Source organism: Corvus hawaiiensis, chromosome 26, assembly GCF_020740725.1.
Source record: "Corvus hawaiiensis isolate bCorHaw1 chromosome 26, bCorHaw1.pri.cur, whole genome shotgun sequence".
NCBI classification, from domain to species: domain Eukaryota; kingdom Metazoa; phylum Chordata; class Aves; order Passeriformes; family Corvidae; genus Corvus; species Corvus hawaiiensis.
In genome coordinates, this window is record NC_063238.1 from 30990994 (window position 1) to 31011512 (window position 20519).

Here is a 20519-nt window from a genome sequence, read left to right on the forward strand (position 1 = left end):
ACTGTACTGTACATGGCAGCCCTGTACTGCAGGATACAACTCTATATGGGGTCTGTCTGGCAGCCCTGAACAGTAGGTGGTCTGAATCCCTCATTACTCGTATGCCAGTGGATTTGGGGCAGCAAGTTAAGCATTGTGAACAGAGCTCTTGGGCATGCAATCAGAAGATGAAAACATTATCCTTTGTGCTCAACACTTGAACAGTTCTTGTATAATTTTCTTAGTGTACAGTGAAATGAGAAGCAACCTTCAAACAAGCCCTTTGAAGTTCTCCAGAGGCTGCTCTTCCCAAGCATTCTCTAGCTAGACACCATAGGATGTTCTTTTGCTGTCTGAAAATATCCTCCTCTTATTTTTATAAACCATTTTTTCCTCTCTGTTTAAGAAACCACTTTTGTATCCTTTATGCTAAGATCTTTGCTAAAATATGGTTATTTATATTGTACCTTGAGTAAGGCAGAGTGCTAGGGAGAACTTAGCCAGTCAGCAAAAACCTCCAATTTAGGACAGGGGATGCACTTTCCCCTCAGTAGTCTGCTTCTGAGGTAAAAAATGTTTTCTGAAGCAAAATGACAGCAAGTTTTTATGGTTCTGTTCCTGAATATTCCTTGACTGCTTTCTTCTTTCTTTAACAAAGGCTGTATACCACACATCAAACTTCTGATTTATTTTTACAGCGTTACAAATGCAAAGCATTTGCCACAAAAGATCATTTGTGACATCAGTTTTAATACAGCACAACTACCTTTACTGTGCTAAGAATTCATAAGAAGCTGCAGGTATATAAAGGTCCTCTTCTGCATATTTAGATACTTATTGTCCCAATCACTCAAATAGAGTCCTAGGTATGATGTTAATTGAAAAAGAAACTTTGGTATTTACTGATTTTTGCATATGAAGAAATTTTTTGTTAGGCAGACAGTAAGCATTAGCTACTGTATGAACAGCTCATATCTGTCAGGCCTCACAGAACCTTCTTGGTTTCTTTTTGAGGGTGTTCCCCCCCCTCACATAGGAGGCCTTGTCTGTACTTCGAAAATGCCTCAACTGTATTACTATGGTACAAGCACTCAGAGCTGTTTTATATCCACACAAATACTGTGCCACAGGAAGGCCAAGTGTTAAGGCTTTTTTGTATTAGCAATAATGTATCTGTGCAAGAAAGAATAGCAGTACGTCCATAAAGCTATATAATTAGCACAGGTGTCACAGTGTATACTGACAATACATACTTATCCCACAAAACAGATATTCAGCCACTTATCAGTGTGACTGGGACTAGAGCATCTCTCCTACAAAGACAGGCAGAGAGAGCTGGGGGCTGTTCAGTCTGGAGAAGAGAAAGAGACCTCATAGCAGTCTTCCAGTATCTGACGGGGCCTACAGGGGAGGTGGAGAGGGACTCTTCATCCTGAACTGTACTGATAAGAAAGGGTGAATGGCTTCAAACTGAAAAACAGTAGGTTTAGGTGTTAGGAAGAAATCCTTTACTGTGAGGGTGGTGGCACACTGGAACAGGGTGCCTGGAGAAGTTGGGGCTGCCCCATCCCTGGCAGTGCTCAAGGCCAGGCTGGATGGAGCACCTGGCCTAGTGGAAGGCGTCCCCTGCCCGTGGGTCGGGACCTGACCTTAAATGATCTTAAAGGCAACTTCCAACCCGAACTGTTCAATGATTCTACGATCTGACAGTGGAGTGGTGGGACTGTTTGAACATGCCTGGGGATTTTGACCAAACCTTTCAACCTCAAGAGCCCGCATACTGGCTGACCTGCCCGCAAACCCGCACTGGAGTCAGCAAGACAGAAAAACGCCCCGATTCCCGAGCGAGACGTTGGACGGAGAGCAGCTGCACAGGGGCGGCCCGAAGCCGGCGTGACAGAGCCCCGGCCCCGCCCGCCGCTCCCGCCTCGCCGGCTGTGACGGCGCCGGCCGCCGGGAAGTGCTTCCGCCCGCGCGGGTCCGGGGGACGCGGCGCCGCGGCCCCGTGAGTGCGGCGCGTCCGGGGCGGCTGCAGCGCGGGACGGGGCCGGGCCCGAGCGGGAGCGTGGGGTCGGGGGTGGGCTGAGGGTCGGGGCACCGCTTCGCCCCGGCCCCGGGAGCGGGTGGGTCAGGGTCGGGCAGCTGCCGGTCCCGGAGCCCAGGGCTGCGATTCTGCCTGCTGGAGCTTCGCAGAAACCTCTGTCGTGTTCCCCTTGGGACGGATCGGGGCAGGGGCGCGCCCGGTGACCGCTCTGAGGGGAGGGAGGTGCGTGAGGGGCACCCGCAGTTCCACCGCTCGGCAAAGCTGCGGTGGGTCAGGGAGCGGTGTCCGGACCAAGGGGTGCTGCGCTGAGCCGGCCCCATCCGTTCGACAGAGCCGCGTACAGGGAAAAGGAGTGGGATGGCCACTCTGCAGAAGTTTGCTAGGATAGACTCAAACAAGTATTTGGCTGTTCCATCATCACTTTTTTGTGCAGCTCGCCCCAGTGTGACTGGGTAACGCCAGGAGATGTCGACCCCCCCTCTGGCTGGGGCGGGGATGCCACCGGGAGCTTTCTCTGGGACGCAGGCTCAGGCTGCCAGGGAGGTGAACACGGCTTCCCTCTGCCGCATCGGCCAGGAGACCGTGCAGGACATTGTCTTTCGAACCATGGAAATCTTCCAGTTACTGAGGAATATGCAGGTGAGAAACAACTACTCATTTTTATGCACTCAACTTGCCGTGTTTTTATCACCGACTGCCAGTATATATAGACTCAGGAGATGCCTTAGGACATCTAGAAAACTCGATCAAACTGCTCTAAAAAGGAGGATTGGTTGAAGAAGTGAGTACTACTCTTAATATATTTGCTTACTCCTGTACATTAAGTGAAGATTGTGAAAATTCAGAAGTGCTGAATTGTCATTGCCCCCACAATAAAAAACTCCAAATATACTTAGTAACTGTGTTTCTTTTTATGTATAATGAAGTCTGTTCGTATGTCAGTTACGTTTCTCTGTTTATGTTAACATATGGGGAGTAAATGTAGAGGAATTTCCGTTGATCTTTTTCTGTAATATTTTCCACCTAAAACTTTTTTTTTTGGTTAGGAAAATGGACATAATCCTTGTTTGTGTCTACTTACTGAGAAAACATAGAAACTTTTGTTGTGTTTTCTCTGTGGAGAGTACAAGATAAATAATCACTCTCACTTCTTCTGTATTTTCATGACTCTTGTGTCACTGAGTTGAGTGGCCTGGGGTTGAGACACAAAATCTCAATGCATAATACTTGGATCACAATGGCGTCATATTTAAGCATTGTGAAGACACTCACTGAAAAGTCAGAGCTATTGACAATGACCAAAGTGTAGAATACAAGGGTGTTTGACAGCAGTGATTGAGTACATAAAATACATAATTTTGCTTGTAAAGAAAATAAAAATTTCAGTGATTGCTATGGGAAAAGTGTGATTGTCTTATTTTAAAATATACAAAAACCTGTCTGATATCTTTGAGTTTGTTTATTTCATGTGACAGAAGCTTTACTGTAATATTTTTAATGTTTTGGTTCTCTAAGTTACCAAATGGTGTTACTTATCATACTGCAACATATCAAGACAGACTGGCAAAGCTGCAGGAACATCTCCGTCAGTTATCAATACTCTTCAGAAAACTGAGATTAGTCTATGACAAATGCAATGAAAACTGTGCTGGGCTCGATCCTGTTCCCATAGAAGTAAGTATCTTTATTTATGTATAAATTGCAAATCAGAATAACCACTCTGGATAGCAAGTCATCCATCCATCTCAGTTGCAGGAGACTCATAACAAGTTTTCATGATACTGGAATTCTTCAGTGAACTGAATTCTGTTTATTAATTAGAGCTCATTGAAAGATTGTGAAACTTAGTGTCTAGTTGACACGGTGTTCTGTCATAAGCTGGACTTGATCTCAGAGGTCTTCACCAGCCTAATTGATTCTGTGATTCTGAGAAAGCAAACTTACTTTAAAATTTTAGCCTTTTTTCCTCTGGCTTCTTGGTATCTTCACCAATTTGTTTCCCCTAGGAAAAAAAAGAGGATCAGGGCAAATTTTTTGAAAAAAGTGTGGAAAGGCCTGCTTTAAGCTCTCACCTGTCGGCCTGGCTCCTGAGTAATAAGTATTATTTACTGTCTGTGGCCATTAGTCTGTGCCTCCATAATTCCCTCACTCAGCTATTCCTAACCTGCTGGCCAGTATGAACCAAACCTAAATGTGCAGTGGTGATAGAAAAGCTACAACATAAAACTTCCTGGGAGGAGGATTGACCAGAGTTTTTCTTAATAAAACTGCTGTTGCTCATAAAATCTAAATGTCATCTTCCCTCCTCATAAGTTGTTTCTAATTTCTAGTAATACTCTTAAACTCTGGGTTTTGTTACAATTTGAGTTTCTACCACTCTATATTAACCAGAACTTTGAAATTCCTTAATTACTGACCTCTGGATCCTGAGACAATTTATTAACGGACTTTTGACTGTCCGTTGAATTTTAATTATTTGGACATTGTATTTGAAGTTTGAGTCTCTTAACTGAATAGGAATAAATAAATGAAGAAGTCCATTCTGTATAGTTCATTCTAGACTACTATTTCAGTTAGCAGTCGCTGACTTTTGACAAGGGTTTCAGAGAAATGTATGTGGAAACCTGACAGCAAGCAAGGTAATAAGTTAATTTTCCCATTTAAGAAAATAAAATCTGTTTTCACGGTATGTTGACTTGTGTGCAATAACCAAATACTTGTGCCTTCTTTAAAAGTTTTTCATGTGTCTTATTTTCCAATATCAATGGAATGAGGTGGGGTTGGGTTTTTTTAATAACTTTTCACATTTTTTTGCCGTTACCAGGATGAGAAAGAATCTCCATAGTGAAAATAAGTAGTTACTTCAGGCTTTTTTAATGCAAGATTTCACTTGCATTAAAACTTAGTCACAGCAGAGTTTTTTATTGATAGTTGGAGTATTTTGTTTTTAATCTGTTTAGTCTTTTCTGCTCTGAAGTTAGTAGATGCCTGCCTCCTCATGTTTTTATTGGTTAGAGTCAATGGCAGTGGCACACCATTCCCCTTGGATCAGTTTTCTTAAATTCTTCTTACAGTATTTCAATAGTAGTCTCAATTGTATTATTTAATGGCCAATATTCTAACCATGTCTTTACAGAATATCAACAAAACTCTTTTTTTTTGCACAGTCTAGATAAGTCTATACCTACTAATATTCCATTATTATTGATATAAATGTTTTCATACTTTCTGTTAATGTGTATTAATGTGTAATAGGTGTTACTAACTTTCTGTTAACCAACATAGCAAGGCATGAGATAATTGTGAAGGAGATCTGCCTACAAAGATTACCTTTCCTGCTTCTTTTGTGTATTAGGTATAGTTCTACTTTTCTTTGTGGGTTTGTTGTTTGGTTCTTTTTTTAATCTATTACCTTTTCTGAAAGACAGGGAGGTCTTCAAAGGAAATGTTCTACTTTGAGTGCTACTTAATTTTTCCATCGGAGAGAGGTTTTTTTCCAGGAGCATATAGCAGCCCCACTACTTCTTTATGGTCTGCAAATGTAGTAAGTGATCAACATTTACTACTTTTTCATGGCAGACTTTATTGTGGTAGCTTTTGTGCATTTTTCTAAGTTTAGTAAGAATGGCTGCAAAAATTTTTGGATAGAAAGAAATTACATTTTCAGTGGGTTAAATCAAAGTAAGTTTTCCATCAGAGTGCTGAAGGCACTGAACATTTCGTAACATTACACTGCAACCTAAGTAACAAGTTAATATGCACTTGATGAGCAGCTTGCTCCCAGGCTTTAAACGAATGTCTTCTTGCTCACTTTTATCAATACTAGTCTTCCATTTTTCTGTAGTGTGTATGTGAACATGGATATAATTTTGCATAGTCCAGGACAGAAAAAACAATGCCAGACTATGGACTTTGTGGGTGTATTATTTTTTAAGAAATTTGTAGTAGCTTGGGAGTGTTCTGACACAGAAGCAAGTATTTGTTTTGTATCAAGTATGTTTCTTTTTTGATTTATTTTTTTTAGGAAGGAAACATATAGTAGTATTCATTAAGAAATTCTTCGTCAAGGATTTTTGGCTTTGTTGAAGCTTACAAAACAGACAGTGCACTATGGTCTTCTCCAGCCTAAACCAAACTATGATTCTGTGTGTCTGAGGAGATCACAGTGAGAAATACTTCAAGAAAAACTCCTGGGTAACTGTGGGCCTGGTCTTAAGAGTAGCCAAACAGAGGCTCGTTAAAATAGCAAGTCATAACTAGAGTATTAACCAAATAGCTATGTAAAGCCAGTCATAATTATATTTAGTATATCACTAAAATGCTTTATAATAATGATAACTTTATGTTTGTGGTTTCATTTCTTAGTGTGGAATAGTAAATTTAAAAATCCCAATCTGCGGAATTCAAAACTATAAGGATTATCCATGATAAACATCTTAAAATGAAAAGACCGACTTCTGCCTGCAGTTACAAAATATCTTTGGTCTAGGCTTGGTAATATGTGAGAATGTGTCTTTTTGAAGCACGTTGTTTTCCTGGAGAACCAGCTGAGGTCATTCCAAGGCCTTTAGGTTTGAGGTGGCAAGCAGGCTTGTCTCCACTTTTTCTTGGGCAGTTAGAACCTGTGGAGAAAATGGTAGTACCTTATGTATTTCCTGGATTTGATTTTTAAATTTTTTTCTTATCTTTTTTTTCTTTTTTTTTAATTTCTTCTTTTTTTTTTTTCTCTAAAGCTGATGTTTCTTGTCTTCACAGCAACTTATTCCATATGTTGAAGAAGATGGCTCCAAGCACGATGATCGTGGTGCTGCAAGTCAGCTTCGTTTTGCTAGTGAAGAGAGAAGGGAAATCATGGAAGTAAATAAGGTAACAAAGTTGTAATTAATTTGCATAAAATGAGAAATGTCATTTTCACGTTACAAAGCTTAAATTTCAAGATTGCTGTGCTAAATACAGAATGTGTGATGATTACCATCAAAATTGGAGATAACTACTTTTTGCATATAAATACTTCAGAACTGACCTTTTAGTTCAACAACTATTTTTTAGCTGTACCGCTGGCAGTGGAGTTTAGGTTTCCTAACAATTTTAATTCACCTCTCTTTTAAAATGACATATATTCTTATGAATACAGTGTGTTATGTTTATGTGTAACCCACTAGATATTGACAGTACAAATTGAACTAAGGTGCTTGTTGAACTTACTTATCTTCAAAACTTACCTTAGGTGTTAAAATAATTGATATTGAACACCAGATGTGTAAATATTATTACAATTCTGTGAGAAATATCAGGGCTACCTTCTGTATTTTGACACTTTGAGGAATACTGTAAAGAGGAACATTTATTGAATCTTCGCACATTCAGAGAAAATGTACTATGAATTATAAATGCTAAATGAGTTAAAATGTTAAATTTTCAGTTTGAGTGGCATTGTGCAACTGAGTACAATTAGTAAAGAGTGATTCAAATCTAAAAATAATTATGCTGTAGTAAATGCTAATATAATATTGAGATTAAAAATATGTTGTTTTACCAGACCACAATTTTGAACATTGTTTCTTCAATCTGTAAAGTACAAATATACGATTAAATAAATATTTATAGCTGTAATATCTGTAAATGCCCAGTAAAAATGAGTTATAATCTACAAAAATAACTGAACAAAAGAAATAAATGAATAAAATGTTTATTTATGGAATGAATAATTGATGGATTTTCAGCTTTTAAAATATTTCCAATATTTTAATTTTTCTTCCACAATCGTACATGTATTGCATTTTTCATAACCCATTTATTTAGAAAAATGCATATGTATTGTATAGGAGAAAACGAGGACTATGTGAATTTAGAGAAATGCAGTTTTCAGCTTTCCTCTTGTAATCTTCCTCTTCAGTGCTGGTGTAGCAGGGTTGTATATATTATATTGTATGTAATATTGTACTGTGAATTTATGCACATTTATTTGCAATCTTAAAGTGTTAATAAGCTTAACTGTCCATATTTGCTGTGGTTTTAATAGTTCTATGACATAGTTTTGCCCTTGTTGTTGTATTTGTATGCTAATATGGTTTTAAACCTCCTTGGTGTGATCTTGTGAAAATAATTTCATAAATTTTTATGAAGAGTTCTGAACCTTAAAAAGGTTGATGGTGTTACCATTGGTAGCAAACTGGTAATTAAGAATACATTGAAACCTTCACTTAAATATGGTCTGAAATTCTGTATTTATACTTAAATGCCTAGGCCTAATTTCCAGATTTTCCACAGTAAATCTTTACGAGATAGTTGAACTTTCTCTAGTATTCTTGTGGACAAATACTTAGTAACTGCAGCAAAAGGAAGTTAAACTTGTGTTTTGAAAGTTCACTGATTTTTTTTTTTTCTCCCTCCAGTTGCATGAGCACATCTACTACCATTTCCAAAGTTCAAGTTTTAATACATTACAGACTAGGAAATGCTTTTATTACTAGAAATACATAAATTCTTTCTTTTTGCAAAGAAAAATCACTAGAATTAGATAATCAGTCTAATTTCTAACACTGGCTGCTGGGCTCAAGGAGGGCTTACTCTGATTCTTAGCTCGCAAACTTGACAGCTCTTCAGTCCTCTGTAGTGTGTAATGTCCACCTCCAACTCAATTTGATTAATTCATTTTAGGAAAATTTTAGTAATACAAAATATTGATGAAAATGCTGTGACAGGGAAACCAACATGATAGTTAAAGAAGCTTTTTATATTCTTGACCATACCTTTTCTTCCTTCAGCTTCTTGTCCTGTTCTCACCTAATCCTTTTTGCTGTGATAGGCATTATTTTTTCAGTGTTGCATGTTATTAGTACCAAAAAAATCACTCTTGCAAAAACCCAATACTTTGACACTATTGCAATATTTGAAATAATTCTTAGACCTGCCCTGACTCTCTTAATTTTGCCCTTCTTGCTGTGGTATCCCAGCCTGATTTCTTTAGTGACTCTGGATGTATATGAAAGGTACTAACTGCCCCACAGTGTGGAGCACTGCCAAAGCTAGCAGTAGCTCTAACAAACCTTGTGGATCATATGTTTTCACACAAAAATATCCTCATTCCATGAAACACTGACTTGAAAAATAGCAGCTTTGCTTTGCTACTGCAGTTGTTTGAGAAGGGAGCATCCTCAGTGGAGGAGAAGGGGAGCATCAGGTATTTCCTATAGTCACCATCTTGTTCATGGGGCAAGAGAACCTGTTAATGTATCAGAGTTCCTAAAAACTGCAGGAGCTTTTGGAGTTGGTTTACTGTGACATCTTTTGGTCTTAATTAATTATTCTGCTATATTAGAGTTACCTTTTAGGTCAGAAAGTTTAATGTACTGACCTTGGCTATGTAAGTACTTGTCTGTTAATTTAAAATATAGATTAGTTTACAAGGCAATGAATTTCTGTCCTAGCAATTCAGTAATAATTAGCAACTGTAGGTTTAAATAAAACCTATTAAGCTTTATAACACAAGGGAGTTTTGCCCGCAATAAGAAGCTTGTACCATTATTATAAAACAAACCATTTCTTGAGCACTGACTACCTCTGTCCCGTCTTAAGCAATTCTCTCCTGCAGTTCCCAAAAATGTAGCTTATTTCTTTTTATTTGTATATGCTTTCTGAGCTTGTAAATTGTTGAGGTGGTTGACTTTTTTTTGGAATAAATTACTGTTACAGAATCAGTTTAGCATTTGCATTGGTCTTCTTGTACTTGTCTTGATCCAGTTTTCATTGAAATTAATCTATTTGCAGCAAATGGGAGATGTTACCAAGATTTCCTCTCTTCTGTTCATGTTCTTCTAGTGTTTAATATTCTATCTATTAAGTTTTCACCTTTAAGTGTTGAATCATCAGTACTATTTTCAGGATGTCAGGCTCACCTTCGGTCTGTGGTCTTTTAGCACATTTGACAAGACTTGAAACAGAAAATGCAAATCAAAAATTGAGAATTATTTAATCTGTATTGCTGCCTTATCAATGGTTTTCTTTACTGCTTGCTTTTAGAAGTGGAGCAAGTACAGCTTAGGTTTCATTCATGCTGTAGGTCTGGTTTTAGTGAAGCATTTAGGAAAACCATCACATAATTAGTAGGGTAAGTACATTTGGATGAAAATGAAGCGAAATAGCAGTAGAACATTCCAAGTGACCCTTTAGAAAACAATAATATTTGATATTCTTAACTAGTGTTTGTTAAGTGTTTAACAGTGATCTTGCTAAGAGAGGAAAAGACAATCTACGTGACAGATTTTTAAGTTAAGCTGTAACAAGTTTAGCTCTGGGCTTTTTTTGATAACACAAACATTATGCCTTGCAGCTGAGGTTGTTTAGGACTATGCTGAAAACCTAAATTCCTTTTAAACTACCTTTCACACTATTTGCATGTATTTTAATTTGTTTTGTATGTGTAGAGTCCTTTTTTACCCAAAATATGAGCGTGCACCAAGGAATGCTTTGGCAAGAGGGGAAGAATTCGTTACTTGGACACCTTCTGGGAAGATTAATCTGCACTGGAGGCAGTTCCATCATTTTTTGAGTACCCAAACTGACTATCTGCAATGGTAGAATCAGAGGAATTTAGGCTCAGTGGGAGGTCTGGAGACTACCTGTTTCAGGCCCTGCTCAAAACAGGACCAACCAGCAAAGTTATATCCAGCTGCTCGAGCTCATATCTGGTAGTATTTTAAATATCTGTAAGGACTGAAATTCCATCTTTTCTGGGCCCTTCTTAAGGGTTGACTTTTACTGTGAAAGTTTTCGTAATGTTACTTTGGAATTTTCTTTGTCGTAACTTGTATATTCACTGCCCCTCATCCTTTTGCTGTGTACACTCAAGAAGAGTCCAGCTTTGTCTTTTCTGTGAGCTTCATGAGGTAGCTGAAGATAGCACTGTGATCCTGCCCTATGGCCTTCTCTGCTTGAGATTGAACAAACACAGATTTAGTCATTGTGGTGGCCTTCCACTAGGCATTATCCAGTCTGATAGAGCTTTGTATTGATCCCCAAAGTGGACAATCATTCTCCAGAGACAAATAGAGTAGAGTAATAATTTCACCTGACCTGAGAGGTACACTCCAGCTAATATAGGGCAGAGTGCAGTTTGTCTTCCTTGTTGCAAAGCAGATCTGCTGATGTCTCATGTTCAACTTGTCAGAAATTATCAAAAAGGACCTCAGATCCTTTTCTGCAAATTTTATTTCTATTCAGTCAGCCCTCTGCCTGTGCTGTTGTATGGGTTTATTCTGTGTGCAGATGCAGGATGTTGCTTTAATTGAAGTTCCTGAGATAGGTGTTGGCCTGACTTTCCTACCTGTTGAGGTCCGTCTGAATCCAACATCCCACCACTGAGTATATTTTTCACTTTCCCCAGTTTGGCACTGTCCACCAATTTGATAACTTTGGTATGGTGATTAGGTCATTATGTGTGGATTAGTCATTAATGAGGATATTAAGAATGTTCACCTTAGTGTCCTGAGAAACTTCAAGAGTGACCAACTAGCACTTGGTCTTAATACTGATGATCCCAGCATTTAGAATCCCGTAGTCCAGCCAGTTTTCTGTCAACCCAGTAATTCACCTATCCAAACCACATCTCTCCAATATGGCTACAAGGCAATGAGAGACTGTGTCAAAAGTCTGACTAATGAATGATTTTACTTTATGAAAGTAAAGAAAATGTTCTGCTCTCCCTTTGCCACACAGTCATTTCTTGATAGAAAGCTGTCATGCTGGTCAGGCACGAGGCATCTTTAGGAAATCCAGTATGACTGTTTCCAGTCACCTTATCATTTCTGTGTCTAGATGTGACTTCCAGAAGAATTTGCTGCATAGTCTTTCTGGAGTCAGGAGTTAGGCTGTCTAGCCTGTAATTTTCTGGATCTACCTCCTTGCCTTTCTTGCAGATGAGTTGAAATGTTTCCTTTTTCAACAGAAGCATCCCCCCCTCTCCAATAGAAAATTAAGTAGAGTGGTCTTGTTATGTCATAAAACAGCTTTCTCAGCATTCAGACACATTTTTATTCCAGATAATTACTTCCTTTCCAGTTTTGTATAAAATGTTGCCCACAAAGTTTTTCACATTGCATCCTATATCCAAACCATATCATGCTTACAAAGTTGAAAAACGTTTGGAAAAAGTGAACATAAAGCTGTCTGTAAAATCCCAATTGTCCCCTTTTGTCCTCATACAGATGTATATTACACAACCTTGATTGCATTATCACATTGGATTCCTCTTCCCCCCTTCCCACTTTCTTTTCTGGAAGAATCCTTTGAGCTATTCTGCTTTTGTTCCAGACTTGGCACTGTTTAGATTGAATCAGTATTGTAGTAAATAAGATTATAAAAATCCTGGTTTGTGTATTGCGTAACTGGCATTACCCTATTGAGTAAGCAGGGAATTTGGGAATGAGAAAGAAGGATTTGTTGTGTGTAGTGAGTAACTAAGGCAGCTCTTGGGAACTGAATTTTTTTTTCTCTGCCACGAATTATCTGTGGTGGTTGTTCATTCTTCCCCTTATGGCTCGTGGTAGCTTTGAATATGTGGGAAGCTGTTAAAATATGAAGTTTGGAGATGAACATGAGTCTTAAATGTCTTTGGACAAAGTTGGCAGCACTGCAGTTTTATCTGTAGTGTTCGTGTGACTGAGTTTGCCATCTGTAACTGAGGATCATACTATCTGTGGGATTTTCATGTTAAGAATGGGGATGTAACACTGAGAAGTGTGGTAGAGAAGCACCTTGGGGATTGAATAATTCCATTACAAGCTACAGAGCTTAGATGGTACTCAGTAAATAAGACCTCAGACCTCATTGTTGAATGATAAATAATTGGTATGAAGCAAACATCCATCTATTTGAATGAACATGTTTATTCCTCTCAGAACAACAGATCAATGGATAAATACAATCCTGTATGGCTCAGTAGGTGAAAAGTATTGAGCTTGCAGCAGAGCATAGGCTGTCGCTGGTGCTTCTGTTTGTTTCAGGAACACAGGGTTACACAAGCAGAAGGAGCAGTTTTCCTTTCAGCTGTCAGGTGAGGAGCAAGGCAGAAAACTAAGTCTCTCATTTCTGCTAAGTGTAGAACAATCACGCCTGTGGATGACATCAGGAAAAGCTGTAGATATTGGACAATGATGTGTTAATATTTAATTGCACAGCAGTTACTGTATTAGCGATGAATATTTTTTATCCCCTTGGGAAAAATTGTAACTAGATTGATATATGAATTTGTTATGATGGAAAGTGAGCCTTGGTATCAATTGTGCAGCCATAAGTTAAGACATCACTTGGCAGCTTTAAGAGAGTTCAAGCAAAGTGTTGAGGGCATTTTTTCCATATTTTTTTCAGCTATATGCTTATAATGTTGTAATAGTCTCTTGACTACTGAAGGAAAAAAGAAAAAAGCAGGTTTTTCCACCTTCTTACTTCAGAGATTTCATTATGAAGGTTTCATTTAAAAAAAGAACAGTATAAATGTCACCCTCCTATTACACACATCGTTTTTCTCTAGAAATTTATTGGGCTTGACTTATCTGGAAACATGGAGGCCACTGTCACCTTTGTAAGACTTTCAAGAATCACTTCCTACAGCAGTTTAATGGTCAGAAGGAGTAACATGAGTATTGTGTCCAGCTCTGGCTTCCTCAGCACAGGAAAGACATGGACCTATTGGAGTGGATTCAGAGGAGGGCTACAAAAATTATCAGAGCGATGGAACAGCTCTCCTATGAGGAAAGGCTGACAGAGTTGAGGCTGTTCAGTCTGAAGGAGAGAAGACACTGGGAAGATCTTACAGCAGCCTTTCAGTACCTAAGGGGAGCTTACAAGAAAGATGGGGACAAACTTTATAGCAGGGCCTGTTGCAATAGGGCAAGGGGTAATGGCTTTAAACTAAAAGAAGGCCAATTTAGATTAAATATAAGGAAGACATTTTTTAGGCTGAGGGTGATAAAACCCTTGTCCTGAGACGTGGTAGATGCCCCATCCCTGGGAACATTCACAGTTAGGCTGGACAGGGCTCTGAGCAACCTGATGTAGTTGAAGATGTCCCTGCTTATTGTGGGGTTGAGCTAGATGACCTTTAGAAGTCCCTTCCAACCCAAATTGTTCCATGATTCTATGCTCATGGGAAAGAATGTGATGCGAGTTCTCTTGCATCTCTTGTAGTAGATTCTTAATCAACAAAGTAAACATAATTTTTTTAAATTTTGTTAAGATTTATGCAAGTAAAGGTACTGCAATTATTAATATTTAATGTTACACTGAGACACTGAGGTGTCCTTCTCACCTGTACTATTGTAGATCTTGAATGGAGCAGGTAAAAACTATAGCTGGCACAGCATTCAGGAGAATGGTCTTCTGCATAAGATTTTCCAGATGGAAACAGATCTTTGCTTGTTTTTTTTCTTAAGCAAAAGAAGAGCCTGTACAACATCAGCAAGTACTGTTGATGTTTTTACAGGCACCAGTTGGAACATGATCTTACTCTTCCACAGTGTTTACATTATTTTCTTTGCCTGAAGAAGGGATTTCTAACAAATGGATTGAGTGCAGCATGACTCACAGTGATGTTTTAGTTTTAAAATTTGAAGAATACATGAGCTTAAAATGAGGAGGGAATCAAGAACAGTGCGCAAAAGAAGGTTCTGATACATCTCTGATTGTATGTTGTGAATTGGTCTATACAGCACTGACTTCTAATGAAATGCAAGTGAAGCAAAAATGACTTTTAGTAAAATATTTATTTCAGTCAAAGTTGAAATTACTGTGTCCTACTGAACCCAAATCTGCATGTAACATGGCGGGTTCTTTATGGCAGCTTTTTTCCTTGAAAGACAGCTATTTTCTGGATGTATGTTACGGTTCTCCCACTTTGTTTCATTTATGGGGGTTTTGTGCTTCAGTAAATGTTTTCACAAATGACCTACGTGACCTAAGCCAACTAAGGTCTCACTGGTTACTGGAAGGTGCAGTCCTTGCCAACTCCATTATGATGGCTTTAATACTTGCAAGGTCAATCAAAATGGATCCTATTGAATATTAGTATCACCAAAGGGCTGGTTTTCAGTCAGATCACTTTTGTGACAGAGAGGGACTAACAGAAACATGCCTCACAGATGTAACTTGAATTTAGGTCTCTTAAACTCATTATAAACAGCCTCATAGAATTTCTCTGTGCTATCTTAAAACAGATAAAGTCAGAAGATAAAATCATGTATGTAGGATGAAGTACTTTTTCTTGTTTCATACAACTGTTAATCCTGAGAAGCAGTCTAGAGTTCAATTAAGTCATTTCAACAGAAGGAGGAAAGAGTGGGAGACAACTTGCAAGCAATCTGTTCAAATGAAAATTTGTCATTGCTGCAGAAGCTGCTGAAAGATCTCACCCATTTCCCAAGAAGGCCATTTCACCTATCTTTTCAAGGTTAGACTTGAGTTGAGATGTTCTTACTGGCTCAGCAAAGTCTTAAGCAGAGGCCAGCACTTCCAGTGGTGCAGAACATATTAATTATGTAGTACTTTGTGGTGTGGACCACTGCCTGTCAAAGATCAGTAATGAAGATCACTGTATGCATTTCAATTAGGAGACTCTGCTCTCTGTAGTGGATTTTTTTCTCATCTCTTTATTCTTTCAACAGCCTAGAAACCCAGGGATGGTGCTTCATCTTAGATGTTTTTTCTAGCTCCAGAAAAAGTAGAAGAACTAAGAAATTAGCTCTTCACTAAAGATAAGGATCTAAAATTATCTTCAGATAAATAAAGAAACAATTTTATACTTCTTGTCCTTACAGATGCTTTGAAAACAAATGAAATCCAGCCTGAAGGTTCCCTTGTCTAGCATCAAATAAAGATCAAACAATTTACAGTGTCAATACTTTCACAAGAAAGGAAAACAGTTTTACAGAATGAGTCTTTTGGGCATAACTTACACAAAGTTCATGTGAGTAACAGTACAATGAGACATGGATGGAGAGAGAAAACAGTCTGCTTATCAGAGGTCAATGGTTCTTATTTCTGTCTGTGATTTGAATTACCATCACCAACTGTTCAGCCTTCATTTCCATTGATAAAGGTTTTGAAATACCTTGGAATGGCATGCCCTCCGTATGAGGGAGTTAGAGCTTGCATTGAACTAGTAGTTTTGATGTAACAGCCACTGATTTCTCTAGAATTGAATGTTGAGGATGGCAAACAGAATTATGTTAAAAAATGCCACAGGTAGGAACATGCTTGTTTATCTCATCCCTCTTGTGCTTTCTCAAGCATCAAGATCTTGTGTTTATGATCTTTTGTAGGAAGACACTTGCAACTCTGTCATTTGGATGCTGTGGTAACTACATGCTTCTTAGCTTTCACTCTTGTCTTTAGGGGCTGAATCTCTGCTGTATGTTGTGAAGTCTTTGGATCAGCAAACGGGAAAGAAGCACTAGATTAGATAAATGCACAGTTATCTTTAAAACACTTTTTAGTCTGTCAAATGCTTGATTAGAAATTCCATGTTAGTGCACATGAACTGTCCTACATCTGGTTTTGTATCCTTCTTGGGAGTCTGGATCTGACTGTTGTCTCTTCTTCCAGGGAACATGTCCCGCAAAGTCTGTATTCAGGAGTATTTCCCTTACTATGTTTCCCATGTAATCTAAGCCTAATTGCCATATTACTTCAAACAGTTTTTACAGGTCTGAAGTGAATAGCCTTCCTTTTTTTCTCCGGACTTCTTTCCCAGATGACCAGCTGGCAACTTAAAAATATTGTTGTGTTGTCTGCATCAAAATTCAGGAGACTAATTTTCAGGATATTGCTTCGTTTTACCTCTGTTCCAGTAATACTTCAGTTGTATTACTGGTTTGAGTTACGCTTTTAATGTATTGCCATTTGTGTAGTACAAATAACAAAGTTACATCAAACCTGAAACATTTTGTTCTGTTTTGGTGGTAGCAAATCTTTCCTGTGCTTTCACTTCACTTGTAACTCTGGACTTCCCTAATGAATAAGTAGTTTGATCTCTAATGTAAGAAGGCTGACATCTTATCAAATCTGAATGAAATAAAGGGCAGACTGTGTACTGTTAACAACAACCTAACTTAGTTCTCAACGGCTTTGATTTGAGCAGGAAAATGCATAAATGAGACAATAAATATGGGTATTATTGTGAAACATGACAGGTTAGGGAAATTGTGTGATGTCTTAGTGCCCTGATCTTTTTTCTGTAGAGACATAATTTTTAAGTTTTGGCCATGCAACCAATAAAAGCTAGTCTGCCGTTCTCCTGTTCCTCCAAATGCTTCTGCAGTTTGCAAAAACAGATACATAATTTTAAAGAATTCAGCATGATTGGGAAAACCTTTTTCAAGACAGGACTCTTAACGCATCACAGTTGACCTATATAGCAGAGGGGCTGCAAAAGCTTGATTTGCTTCACCTATACCTTGTGCTTTGTTCAAATGTGTACTGTTAATCCCTCATTTTTCTCTAGACCAAATTTATAAAACATAGATTCACATAAATTTACCTTCTCCCCAAATTCTTTCTTCCAACTTAGGATGCTGTCTTTTGGACTTTTCAAAGTGAGGACTGATCCCCACAAGCCTCCAGCTTTTGAAGGTGCCAGGTGTTTTGATAAAAGGCTGCTGTGAAAAGAAACAGTATTCCCCCTCTAGCAATGGTCCTTAACTTTTGAGGCTTTCTTGTATTTTTAGAATGTGCTTTAAAGGAGATGTATTATCCCACTAATAGGGCTCACCGACAGCTGAGAAAAAGATTCATATAGCATTTCATAGCGCTGCAACTTTTGTTGAATTTTTGAGTGCACTATTTGAACTGGTCACAAAAAAACTTCTAATAAACTCTTCCCACAGAAACTGAAACAGAAGAATCAGCAGCTGAAGCAGATCATGGATCAGTTACGAAATCTTATTTGGGATATAAATGCCATGTTGGCAATGAGGAACTGAACAAGGAAAATCAAACTTTGTAACTGAAGAAGATACAAATCTGTTTGGATATACTTAACTTCCTTCTAAGAAGTAACATGTTTTTCCACAATGATCTTGCAGTAATGCTTGAAAAGTCTTCAAGATTAAAATGTTTGGTTGTTTTCTAATAACTTAAATGGTGTTGGGTTTGTTTTTATAGAAGATTCATCCTATAAGTTTTACCTACATGGTTCACTTGGGCTGTACAGCCTCAGTAATTTACAGTAGTAGTTTGGATTGCTATGCAAATAGGGGGTTTTATAAAGAAAGTGTTTCTGGATTTTCTTTATAATACAATTAAAAATTTTAAAAGCATGTGTTCGTATGCCATTCTACAGTGCAAACAGCCTCTTTAGAGAGGAAAAGTTGCAAGACAGGAAAGTTGCTCCAGTAAGCTAGAGGGCCGAAATCAGCAATCAGATACTGCAATTCAATCTGCAGCATTTTATGTAGTATCTGCAGTGCAGAGCAGAGCGGGACAATCTCCTCTCTTGCCCAGCTGGCGATGCTGTCCTGATGCCTCCCAGATCAGGGTTGGCCCTCCTGGCTGCCAGGACACTGCTGACTCATGTTCAACTTTCCACTGACCAGTATCCCCAGGTCCCTTTCCACAGCTCTGCTCCAGCCCCTCATACCCCAGGCTATACACACAGCCAGGGCTGTCCCATCCCAGGTGCTGAATCCGGCAGTTGCCCTTGTTAAACTTCACACAGAGAGATTGCCCAACCCTTTAATTTGTTGAGGTCTCTCTGCAGGGCCTTTTTGACCCCGAGGGAGTTGTCAGTTCCTCCCAATTCAGTGTCACCAACAAACTTACTTAGCATTCCTTCCAGTCCTGTGTTGAAGAGCACAGGGCTGAGGATGGAGCCTTGCCAGGTCATCAGTCTGATGTCACCCCATTCACTGTAACCTTATTGTGGTGGTCAGCAGCTGGCCTGAAGGCCTCACAATAATAATTAATCCCAGTTTATAACTGCCTGTTTTATAACTGAAATAATGAAGATATAACTGCAATTATATAAGCACCTTGACAGTAGGTTATTGTGTTGGGTTGACCCTGAGTTGATGGACAGTCTTTAAGACCAATTACGCTTCTCACAATTTACATATTTAAACCGCACGGAAAGGCGGGACTTCCCCTTTTTGGTCGGAGCTCGCCTGCTGGAAGGTGGGGGGGCTCCGAGCCTCCCGGCCCCGCTGGGCCGGGCCGGGGCCACTGCCCCTTTCCCCCTTTCCCATCGCTGCGGCACGGACCCTGGGTCACTGAGGGGGACTGTCCCAGAGCCGCAGGCAGCTAAAACCAGCCATGGACTGCTCACAGCTAAAACCATCCAGCGCGGCTTCTGGGGACAGGCGGGTCCCTCTCCCCTCCATGCGGAGCCGGCGGAGCCAGCGGGAGCCGGCAGAGCCTCCTGTCTGCAGCCAGCACACTCCGTGCTGAACTGAAGAGGACACCACGCAGCCAGCAGCACAGAGGGAGCGAGGCTTTCCCCACCGTAAAGCCCGAACAAGAACACCCTTCAACATGGCGGCTTCAGAGTCAGAGAGAAAGAGAAGTGAGTCCCGTGGGACGGAGCTGAGCATGGCGACAGGAGAAAAGAGGGCGGTGCCGCGATTCTGGCGCGCAGCTTAAAAGAAACCTTCTTGCATGCCGTGGTAAGAAACTGTAATACCACAAACTGTTTGTCTCTTTAATCCATTTGAAGAACATGGGGGGGGGGTGGAGAATCAACGTGTGCCTATGAAGTTTGTGAAGAGTGCCTATGCCAGGCTATATAGAAGCAGTGAGAGGCTGTTAGAGACTTGTAGCGAAGAAAAGCCTCTGTGTGCAGGCCAAAATAACTTATCCTTAAAAAGATGAATAACCCCATGTGATGGCCCATGTTCTGTAGTGTGAAAGAACTGTGAAATTCTTCATGGGAGAGATGTTCTACACATAGCAGACTGTTTGTTTCCGGGCGGGTCTGCTATTGGTGGCAGTTTGGGAACCACGTGCAACTGAAGGAAAACCCTTTTTTCCTTAAGCATAAGAGAGAGACTTTTCAAGAACTGCAACACTGACTAACATCCCATGTTCTGTTATCCCTTGTGTGAGCTGGATAAAAGGAGAGAAGTGCTGGAAAGAAGGCGGGGGGGGGGGGGGGGGGGGAATTTACTTTAATTTTGTTTTGTTGTTTTTCTCTTTACTTTTAATTCTGTTAGTAATAAAGCTCTTTCATTGTACTGCAACTGTTTAAGGTTTGTGCCTGCTTTGCTTTTCTCCTAATTCTTATCTCACAGAAGGAAAATAAGTAAATAATGAATATTTTGAATCAAAACCACTGCATTTAATTGGTGTTTCTGCCCGGTTTCAAACTCAACCCGCTACATTTATGGTGGAGAATGCGGGCAATTAATGAACGCTGTGAGATGAAGATTAATTAGGAGAAAATAATAAGCAAAGCAAGTAGAAAGTTATAAAATTAAGTAGAATAATAGAAGAAATTTGCTTTGTAGTAGTG

General features: G+C 39.4%; 1 protein-coding gene across 3 annotated transcripts; it reads left to right on the forward strand.

Annotated features, from left to right (window-relative positions):
- The first annotated feature begins 1902 nt into the window (after positions 1-1902).
- Positions 1903-18155, forward strand: MED30 (mediator complex subunit 30). 3 transcript variants are annotated; one of them, XM_048286857.1, is made up of 6 exons: positions 1903-1984; positions 2457-2662; positions 3539-3697; positions 5448-5567; positions 6779-6889; positions 17902-18155. In XM_048286857.1, exons 2-6 carry the CDS (start codon positions 2489-2491, stop codon positions 17995-17997), a joined length of 660 nt encoding a protein of 219 aa, XP_048142814.1. In that variant the 5' UTR covers positions 1903-1984; positions 2457-2488; the 3' UTR covers positions 17998-18155. The 3 variants fall into 3 exon arrangements, with proteins under 3 accessions (XP_048142814.1, XP_048142811.1, XP_048142815.1); XM_048286854.1 differs by lacking the exon at positions 1903-1984 and adding an exon at positions 2103-2245; XM_048286858.1 differs by lacking the exons at positions 1903-1984; positions 5448-5567 and adding an exon at positions 2109-2245.
- The last annotated feature ends 2364 nt before the right edge of the window (positions 18156-20519 follow it).

Excerpts from the sequence above, each read along its gene's own strand:
- MED30 (XM_048286857.1), top strand. The coding sequence starts at position 2,489 with ATGTCGACCCCCCCTCTGGCTGGGGCGGGGATGCCACCGGGAGCTTTC. Across the intron at positions 2,663-3,538 it reads AGTTACTGAGGAATATGCAG|TTACCAAATGGTGTTACTTA; the intron begins GTGAGAAACAAC and ends TGGTTCTCTAAG. Across the intron at positions 5,568-6,778 it reads CTTTATGGTCTGCAAATGTA|CAACTTATTCCATATGTTGA; the intron begins GTAAGTGATCAA and ends TTGTCTTCACAG.